Raw genomic sequence first — 10,738 nt, forward strand, 5'->3', positions numbered from 1 at the left:
TTTATTAAGGAAGATATACTAATAAAATTAATTAATATTATGTGATATTTATTAGGTGGAATCTGAATAAAATGGAAAATAAACTTAAAAAAGACAAGTAGATATTAAATAATTCAAAAATCCAGAAAATATGTGTCCAATTCAATGAGAAAACAACATATAACAAAATGAATCTTTATTGTTTTAATATAGATAGATTTTAATTAGTTAAATCTTATTATATAAATGAAAATTTTGGTTGAAAATTTAAATGATTAAAAGTGCACTCATTTGCATCATTTAACATATGATAATAAATAAATAAATAAATAAATAAAACATAATATGTGGTTATCACAAGCAACCTCCAAAACCAAATAAAGTATAATATATTTTTTTTATTATAGGTTGTAAAGTGTTTTGAAAAATCAGATACCTCATTGTCGATGTGGTATGCCTAAATTCAGATAATGGTTCGATCTGTAGGATTGAATGGGAGCAGTTTGTGGACATTGGAGTGGATTTCTTCTAAAAAATCGATTGTGATTAGCAATTTGTAAAGCTAATTGTATAAAAACATGGAGCTTTTTAGAATTGGGGTTGATGGTAATAGGAGCTCACTTTGTTATTGAAATCTTCCTCCATGTACTTATATTTGATGTATTTGAGGTTGAGGACGAACATCTTCACATTTTGAATTTTACAAGACTAAATATTTGTGACTTGTGGTTTTCTCGCAAGGATTTCCATCTATATTATATGTTCTAAATGTTCTTAGTTTGCTTTATAACAAAATCAGTGGAATTAAATGGAGTATAGAATAATTTATTTGACAAGTATCCAAATTGTGTATATAATCATATGAATTATGTAGTATTTGTTCATACCACATTTGTCATTTGAATCCATGTTAATTTAACTTTTAAATGATTATTTATATTTATATTGATTTTATAGCATGGAACTTCAATATATATACAATTAAAAATTCGAAAAAATATAAAATATGATTATCTAAGAATTTAAAACATTTTGTAGGTACCAAGTATATTGCAATTATTAAAGGTATTGGAAATTATTATAAAAATAATAGGTAGGAGATTAAAGGTATTGGAAATTATTATAAAAATAATAGGTAGGAGGAAGAATATTTGATGGTTTTATAAGTCTTTTCTTGCCCTTAGTTTTCACAGTTTTTAGTGTAATAGTGAGATCTTCTCTACTCTCTTCTTTATTTGTGAATTTATATAGCAGGATGTTTCAAATTTTCGGTTCTTTCGTATTTCTAAGATATCATTTTGCGTTTATCGGTTCTTCCGTGACTAGTCAAAAGAACGACGATTTGTATTAAATCCCGATGTTTTATGTTGAAGCTTACAATTATTGAGTGATGTAAAAACTTTTAAGGACGATAGTTCTTTGTTGTCTATGTTAGTCAAGAATTAACATCTTCAAGTTGGTTTTATTTTATGTTTCGTGAGTTAATTCGTTCGATAACATAACATTTTTTTTTTCTTCTTATAAGCACATCTAACCGTGAATGGTTAATCTGATTTATGGATGAAACGTGGTAATCTAATAATAATATTTTGATTTATAATTGTGACAGTTTTATTTCTCAGTATTATTTATGGGCATGTTTGTTTTTTATATCCTCTCTAATATATATATATATATATATATATATATATATATATATATATATATATATATTTGTCACTTGTCACATCCTCATTCAATTTGTTAAATGTCATTTTGTGGTTATTTAATTTGAATTAATTTTTTTCTAAATGTCATTTTATGAATTTTTCTATTTTATTAAATTTAACATAATATTTTAATGTGATAATTGCAATAAATAAAGTAATAAATGGATATCAATTTCATTAATAATCTTACCTTTTAATTTCAAAATTCCTAAAATTAAAGCTCATTAGTTTCTTTTATTTATTTAAATTACTAGTTGTGAGACCCGTATGTTATACGGGTTTGGTAAAACAAAAAAATATATATAAATGTTTAAACAAAAATTTATTTAAATTTGAAATTTTAGATTTGAAATTTAAAATTTGAATTTAAAAGGAAACATATTAAATACAATATATATAAGTACTAATATTGTAATTTATTGACTATTTTTAATTAAGGCAATTAGTAATTGGTATATAAATTTGATTGTTAATTAAGAAAAGATAAAAAATGAGAAAATGACAAATGAAAAAAAAATTTATTCAAAAATACCAAAAAATGACATGTGTCCAAATTAATGTAAGAGTGACAAATGACAAAAAAAACTTTCATTTATTAGAAAAGATTTGTTTAAATTTAAAAGATAAAAAACAGTTTCATTATAATAATTCATTTTTTTTTTATTTTCTTATAAATTCAAAGTTGTCAAATATTTTGACATTTATATTTAACTTTTTTTTAAAATAATCCATATAATACATTAGTCTTACAACTAGTTAATAACAATCCGATATTAATTCCTAATATTAATTTTCAGATTGTTTGTTTCAGAGACCAAGAAAACCAAAAAAAAAAATGGTAAATGGACATTCTATCAAGTTTTACGCATAATCAAGCATAGCAAAACGAATAAGTTTAGAACATAGAATTTCATTTAGCCCCATTGATTAAAGAGAATAAACGCTAAAACAGTAAGATTGTAGTCATTATATATAATAAAACAAGATACATTAGCTCAAGCTAAACCGAAACACCATGACACTAAATAATGCTTAAACAAGCAAAGAAAAACATAACAACAATTTCATGCAACACTTGGTGATCTAACTATTGGGATTGAAACATCATATATATATTCATGAGTTTCACAAATGTAATTTCAAGTAGCTTTTGGTGGTGGTCTAGCTTTTGTAAGCCATTTAAAGAAATCTATGTGTATTTCTTGGTCTGGGATCACACCCTTAAGGCTTTCATGTGACAACATACGTTTTGACCATTCTATAAGATTTGGGGTCCTAACTTCATCAAATATCTTGAAATTGTTATGATTTCCAACAAATTTTGTCCAACCTAGAAAACATCCAAGAACAACATCTAGATATCCCACGTCATCTCCTCCAAAATAAGGCTTCCCGTTGCTAAACTTCACAAATAAATTTTCTAGTACATGTGATTTTTCGATAATCTGTCTTTTTAGGACTTCTTTTCCCTCTTTATCGGGTGTTTTCCTCAACCTTCCATATAAAGGAAAAAACTGCCAAACAAAATGGATATATGTAAATAAAACAGATTATACAACAACAATAAGTTATAATTATGGTGTATAAATTTGCAAAATTTGACGCTTTAGGTATATAACAAAATTAAAACTATCACATAAATCCAAATAGAAATTATAATTTTTGAGTAAATTACATTATTAAGTATTGTTAGTTTTTGTAAATTTTGTTTCTAGCAAATTTGACCTTTTTTAACATTTTTTATGGTCGTTCTAAATGATGAAATAATTTTTGGTTTTAAGTTAGTTGATTTTTGTAATTTTGGCCAAAAAAAAATAGTCATATACTCATATTACGTACAATATGGAGAAAAAAACTTTTTAAAAGCTTAGAAAAATACTAAAGATTTAAAACAAAACTTTTTGATAACAAAACTACAAAACAGTGACAAACCAAAAATGTAATTTACTCTTTTCTTTCAACAATGATTGAATACATAGATAATTGAAACTTTTAGCGACCAAAATTTAGGAGAACATAAGATGTGAAAATTCATATATCATAATTGATTGGATTAATATCTTACGTAAAGTAAAAAAGTTGTTTTCTTTTACATAAAAATAATTTGAAGTTTAATTAATACCATAATAATCTAAAAGGAAATCTTACACAAAATTTGGCTTGACATTTAACCGATGTTTTAAAAACCGGTTTTTTAATTGAACCGGTCGGGTGACGTTTTCCGGTTTAACCGGTTCAATCGGATGGTCAAACCGGTTCTATATTTTTATATGTTTTTAATTATCTTGTATACATTGTTTACAAAACTTGTCATCTTTTTAGTATTGCAAACGTAATTAGAATGCAACATATAAAAACAATCATTATAGAAGTCAAAAACAAACAAAAAAGCCCAAAACAAACACAAAAATCCAAGAATGTTCGATTCAACCTGGTCCATTCCGGTTTAATTCAGCCGGTTGAACCGGTTTTTTACCAAAACCGGCCGGTTCAATCCGGTCATAAAATCATTATCAAACTGGTCCAAATCGAACCGCCCTCACCTCCGGTTCTCGGATTGACCGGTTCAACCGGCCGGTTCGAACCGGTTTTTAAAACACTGCATTTAACATAGTCATGCAAAAAGAAGGATAAGCATAATCCCACTATTTTAGACCTAATGATTTATCATTTATGCATGTCATTTTCTTATCTTTTTATTAAGACTGGAATCGAACCGAACGAACATGCTACGCTGCTCGTTTAATAAATTATATTGTTTATATTCGTTCATTTATGTCTATTAAAATGTTAAACCAACCTAAACAAATAAAATTAGACAAACACCAATATAGTGATGTAATAAAAAACATTTGAACATATAAATTAACCTAAATGAACAAAATAAACCAACATTTACAAACATAAATGAACAAAACAAGACCATTGTTTAGGTTGGTTTAACTAAAAAAATAAGAATTTCTGTTAGTGTTTGCTCATTTATGAAATAAACTAACTTTCACGAATGGTCGTTTACAACTCTATTTTTTTACTATATGCCGGAACTTTCTCAACTTTCAACATTCGTATACTAAAAATATCTAAGATCATGGACATTAAATAAAGTATAATATTATTTTCATAGTTTGTAAAAGGGTTCTGGAGGAACATAATTAGTAAATCACTCTGTAACATACCTCTGTGTCGATGTAGTAAGCCCAAAATTTGAGAACAGCTTGATCTGCATGATCATATGGGTAGAGTTTGTAGACATCGGGGTAGATTTGTTCTAAGTAATCGATTATGATAAGAGATTCAAGAATCGGTGGTTTGTTTGATTGTAGAAGAACAGGAACTCGTTTAAAAAGTGGGTTTGATGTCAATAAGAGCTCACTTTTATCATCGAAATCTTCTTCAATGAGCTCGTATTTGATAGATTTGAGGTTTAGGACGAACTGAACCCTACTCGTATATGGACTTGCAATGTTGCCCAGAAGCTTTATTTGACTGATTTCCGTCATTGAATGAGATAGATGTAGACTTGAAGAGGGAGAAGAAGTTATATATATAATATACAAAAAATAATCATATATGGCCCCTAACGTTTAGATAAATGACAAAAGTTACCCCTGGTTTGAGGGGTTATAGCTTGCTTTTCTTGGACTTTTGTGAGATTAAAATAATATGAAGCCCCTTTTTGAATGAGAGGGAGTACTTTGACTATGTATATTGTAATAATGAGAAGTTATAATTTAAAGATAGTGTAATATGACTTTAGAAAATTACATCATAACATGGAAATTCAATTTTAAATGATTGTTATTGGTAGAAGATCAATTTGAACTTCTCTGGTTAAATATTAAATATTTGTCCTTTCATATCTTATATTGCTTTCATATCCACCAACCCCATTTCCTACATCTCGTATGGACTACTATGCAAAGAAGTTATTTTGAATACATTTTTTTTAACATTAGAAATATAACTCACAATAACGACCATGACCAAAAAAAACTAAAAAAAATTGTACCAAAAAACAAGTAACAAAAACTATAAAAAAAAATGATTTTAAAAAAATGGTGATCACGTACATATATGTACAGTCCACACCAACCCGTCTGAAGACATATTTAGGAAGTCAATCGAAAAAACACTAACAATATTTTAGGTATGTTACAATCTTAGACCTCATGTGTGGAATTTATTTGCAACAATTATGCTCCCATCGTGGGGCTTAAAATATAACTTTGAATATCATCAAAGTAATTACATTTTCAGAAGATCATATATTTTGCCAAATCAATTTTTTGCAAATTAACTTAAATTTGTGATTTCATTTATAAGACAAAAATAACTTCCTAAAATTGTTAATTCCACAAAAGACCATTCCTGGATCGTAGCAAATAATCTTCACTATTGGGTAACAAAAGCTTTCGCAAAGAATTCATGCAACTCCAAATCAGAAATCACGAGACATTAGATTTTTGTGAAAGGAAAAAAGTTGGCTACATGTCTCATACGTGTTTTTTCATATTTCATTGACCTCTCAGTTTACAGACATCTTCGCGATGGCCTTCCAGCCATGTTTCTTCACGCCTTTTAAGTTTTAGTTTAAATGTCTGGCAATCGTCTCTCATTCAAAATGCGGCAATATCTCTCGTTCAAACTGTATGGGTGTTAGACTATGTTGTAATGTTTTATTATTTATCATACAAAAAAATCAAAACACTCTTATCTATTGTACCCGCTTTGCAGTCAGCTCCAATACCAGATGCTTTGGAACCGATGACATTGCACTGACATAAACAATGTGTCTTCCGCCTGCACGTTGTGTGTCACTGATGTGTACAAAAATATACCTATCTAGCTTTAAATTTATAAACTTAACTATTTATCTAGTAATACACCCATAAACAGTATACCTAGTCAGTATATAGTATAGTAAAGTAAGTTGGGTATCGAGCGCACAAAGCAGATTTAGCTAATAATTTAACAACTAAAAAACAATTAACCAAAGTGTGTGTGTGTGTGGGGGGGGGGGTGTTATCTGATTTTGCATTTTCAGATTAACTTAAAAAAAATATTTAACTAAAAACGGATGAAATCAAGATAATAACAACGCTTTCGTTTAGTTTTGAATCCACATTTTTCCTATGGTTAATTCTTATTTATGGATGAATAAAGTTGGTTGCCAATTTATATGTAATTAGCAATCTTGATACGATCTACTAATATTTTTACCAATTCATGTTCTACTATTTAATGGTCATATACAAGCAAATGCATAATCGATTAATAATGATAATTGCGTTATGTAAGATATATCTAAATAAATATTTATGGTCAAGACAATTAATCAAACACAATTATGATCGAATTATATTCTCCAACACAGTTGTAGTTATTACCTTTATTACTTAATAAAATATGTGGTTAATCTTAGCTTTAGCAATTTAATGGTCACTAAACTACTAGGTAAACAAGTTCATGTAATTTAATGGTCACTAAACTACACTTAACTTTATGGTTGCAAAAATCACTAATCGGCCGCTAATCGGTGGAGTAGCGATTAAGGATTAATAGGCTAGGCGGGGATTAATAGGAAGATTAATCGAGGACCATTAATTATTAAGAAAATTATTCAGAAATTTATAAATCTAATTTTAATCCTACAAAATACACGATTAATCGGCGATTAGGTCCAATCAGGACCGATTAGGTCCAAATTTCACCTGCGTTGAACAAACCCGATTAGGTCCAATTAAGTCCGATTAGGTCAGATTAATTCCGGCTTTGACCTGTATTGACCAAACCTGATTATAGTGATCGATTAGCAATAAATCTCATCGGTGGAGGTCCGATTAGCGATTAATCGCTGACTAATCGGCCGATTAGGCTAATTTCTGCAACATTGCTTAACTTCAATCAAAACAACAAAGACAAACACTTTAACATGCTAGGTAATGATAGTCAAACACATGCATAAACTTTTTGGATAAGGTGTCTAAGTCCATAACTATTTCTGGTATGTAGTTGACCCGGTTGGCATGGTCCATTTCGGTTGCATGGCATCATGACACTTGGATAGACAAAATGAGAAAAGAACACTTATGTTTTATTAATATATTATAAGTTCTAATATATTAATAATATTATTTAATTAGTATTGATCAAGAATTAATTTGGAATTAAGTTTGTGATCAAAAAGAGACTAATTAAATATATGGGGTTGATTGTGTAAATCATCCATTCTTATATAGTGACCTAATGATCCATGTTTTATTGAATTGGGCTAAAACTCATAGGATGCTCCATGGATGGTCCATGGAAGTTAAAACCCATGGATCATGGAGGAAATGAAAAGTCATGTCAATTAGGGTTTACATGGTGTAACCCTACTTGTGACACAACTATAAAAGGACCCCATGAACTACCAAAATCGGCACTAAATGAAGAACAAGAAGGCTAGCCGATTTTTGAGTGTGTGTGTGTACTTCTCTCAAAGTTATTCCAAGATTTGTAGTGTTGTGTGAAACACTTGAGGCATCACATTTGTGGTGCTAGGCTCACAAAGTTCTTAAGGAATCCAAGCAACAAGAAATGTATGTTCTCCTACTAGCTTTTATGTTTCATGTTCCCCATGCCATGCTAGTTAGGTTAAGAACTTGGAAAAAAATTGCATGTATCATAGTAAAACATAGATCCAATGTTTCTAGGGTTGCATGTACACCTTAGGAGTGTTAGAATGCTCAAAACCCGTAAGTGGTATCAGAGCCTAGGCTTGTTTTCTTGATACTTGATGCAAATTGTTGAAGAAGCTTAATTTTCCTGCATTCTGATGTGTGAACTCGCCGAGTCCATGGGGGGACTCGACGAATCCAAGCAGATATTCATCCTACTCGTCGAGTAAGTTCATGCACTCGACGAGTAGGAGGCCCAGAGTGAAGTTTTTCGAGTTTGCTGCTGGAAATGGACTAGAATCATTACCCTAAACTGTTTTGGACTTATAAAACCCGTTTTGTAACATCCCGTTATAAATACAATAATTAAATAATTAGTGGGGTGTTCGTTTCGGGAAGCCAAATGGTAAGATTTGAATCTCAGTCGGGAAAACCTAGGGGCCATCACCACCACCGTGAAGTGGTGGCTGCCATCATGAACCACCACCCGCCGCCACGTTACGACTATGTGTGTGTGTAATTAGTGTGTGTCTAATTTTTTGATATGATTGTGTGTGTTGAGTATTGTTGTAAGTTGTAATAGTGTGGGAATAATGAAAGAAAAGTCTAAACCACCATTGTAGGGTGGTGGCTGCCACCTCCGGCCGCCACCAGCCGCCTTGCCGGGTGGCGGTGTGCTTTCCTTGTTGTGTTTGACTCATTTGAGGGATGTTTGGTCAAAGTGGGCCCAATGAAGCCCTAATGGGCCCAAGGAAACCCTAATTAACCTAATAAAACCCTATCGGGCCCAATGAGGCCCAAAGTGACCTAAAAGCACATCCAATGGACTAATGGGCTAGTATTGGGTTGGAAAACCCTAATGGCATAAAACCCTAATTTGTGGGAATTGATCGGGACACACAAGGGAATTATTTAATAAACTTAAAATATTAATTAATGATCAATTGCAAATTAACCTAAAGCAATATTGGACTTAATGGAGTAAGTCCTTAGTGGATTAAGTCCTTAATGGGTTAAGTAGGAGCACTTAACCCTAATCGTCATTTATGTGAAAACCCTAATTTCACATGTGCCTTAAGTTGGGCCTTCCTATTAGGCTTTGGCGATTGGACTATTATTGGGCTATCGAAGAACAAGTTAATGGACCAAAATAATTAGATGGGCTATAGGATAAGGCCCATATGAGGACTTGGGGCCAATTTGGAAAATTGGGCCATATGTTGGGCTTTGGCCCATTATTTGACTTTTGGGCTTTTCTAGTGTGAGTTGGACCTTGGGCTTGGAACCCAATTATTAATTGGGTATTGTTTGATGTTGACAGTTTGGGAATTTGTCAACCAGCAGCTGGAGTTTTATGCGCAGGAGTGTTCCAGATATGAGCTGAGGGTCGGGAAAGGCATGCTAGACTCATACTGAGGACTCGGGAGTGTTCCAGATATGAGCTGAGGGTCGGGAAAGGCATGCCAGACTCATACTAAGGACTCGGGAGCATTCCAGATATGAGCTGAGGGTCGGGTAAGTCATTCCAGACTCGTACTGTGGGCTCAGTAGCAATCCAGATGTGAGCTGTGGGCCCAGAAGGCAATCCAGACTCACACTGTGGGCCCAGGGGTAATCCAGTCTGTAAAGTTGTGGATGCATTACATGCTGTTCAGTTTGTTATGATATGATATTGCTGATATTGTTATGTTGATTGTGTAACGTCCCAAAATTTAAGACTAAAAATTTCTTTTAATAAAACATTACTTTAATCAAATTCATCATTTCAAAACATAAACAAAGTATTAGTTTCCAAAATACATGTTCGTTATCAGAGTAAACATTCCCAGGCTGTCTAATCTATGGTGTGTGCCATGCGATCACCCCGAGCTCTTCCCTCCGCTACCAGAAGTACCTGAAACCAAAACTGGAAACCGTAAGCACGAAGCTTAGTGAGTTCCCCACCCTACCACATACCATTCATAACCACATACTGCACATACTGGGCCACGCCCGCTATTCTGGGCCTCGTCCCCTAATGGGTTTTGGTCATAAGACATCCTATGTGCTCATACAAACCCTAATGCTTGGATCTAGGTTTCTCTATTGTACATGCAAGTTATCCAAGACTATAAACCCTAATTCTAGCATACAAGTAATCATATTAATATAAGAATGGGTTTAATACATTACCTTGATTGTTATGTAGCAATAACAATCCCAAATCTCCTTGTATTGACTTTGGAAGGCTTAGAGTCACAAGTGTCACTCCTCTAATGGTTCACAAACACCATAAGCAAGAGGATGAAGAGGAGAGAGGATGGAGGCTGCCCAAAACGTGTTCTAACCCTAGAAGAAGTCTTAGCCGCGTTTTTGGTCATAATGGATCTCTTTATATAGGAGGCAATTAGG

The 10,738-nt window shown here is 31.8% G+C and overlaps 1 protein-coding gene across 1 annotated transcript; it reads right to left on the minus strand.

The window, feature by feature from the left end:
* Positions 1 to 2,678: 2,678 nt before the first annotated feature.
* On the minus strand, positions 2,679 to 5,192 carry LOC145092536 (glutathione S-transferase U17-like). The gene is made up of 2 exons (XM_079030483.1): positions 4,865 to 5,192; positions 2,679 to 3,202 (listed from the first exon to the last, which is right to left on the minus strand). The coding sequence occupies exons 1-2, from the start codon at positions 5,186 to 5,188 to the stop codon at positions 2,828 to 2,830; spliced, it is 699 nt and encodes a 232-aa protein (XP_078886609.1). The 5' UTR covers positions 5,189 to 5,192; the 3' UTR covers positions 2,679 to 2,827.
* Positions 5,193 to 10,738: the final 5,546 nt, after the last annotated feature.

Source organism: Lactuca serriola, chromosome 3 (genome assembly GCF_051521515.1).
Source record: "Lactuca serriola cultivar US96UC23 chromosome 3, Lser_US96UC23_V15, whole genome shotgun sequence".
Taxonomy (NCBI): domain Eukaryota; kingdom Viridiplantae; phylum Streptophyta; class Magnoliopsida; order Asterales; family Asteraceae; genus Lactuca; species Lactuca serriola.

What these genes read in the sequence shown, in the direction of transcription:
- LOC145092536 (XM_079030483.1), bottom strand. Translation starts at nt 5,188, where the DNA reads ATGACGGAAATCAGTCAAATAAAGCTTCTGGGCAACATTGCAAGTCCA. An exon ending in CTTACTACATCGACACAGAG is followed by an intron (nt 3,203 to 4,864) that starts GTATGTTACAGA and finishes TTTGTTTGGCAG; the next exon opens with TTTTTTCCTTTATATGGAAG.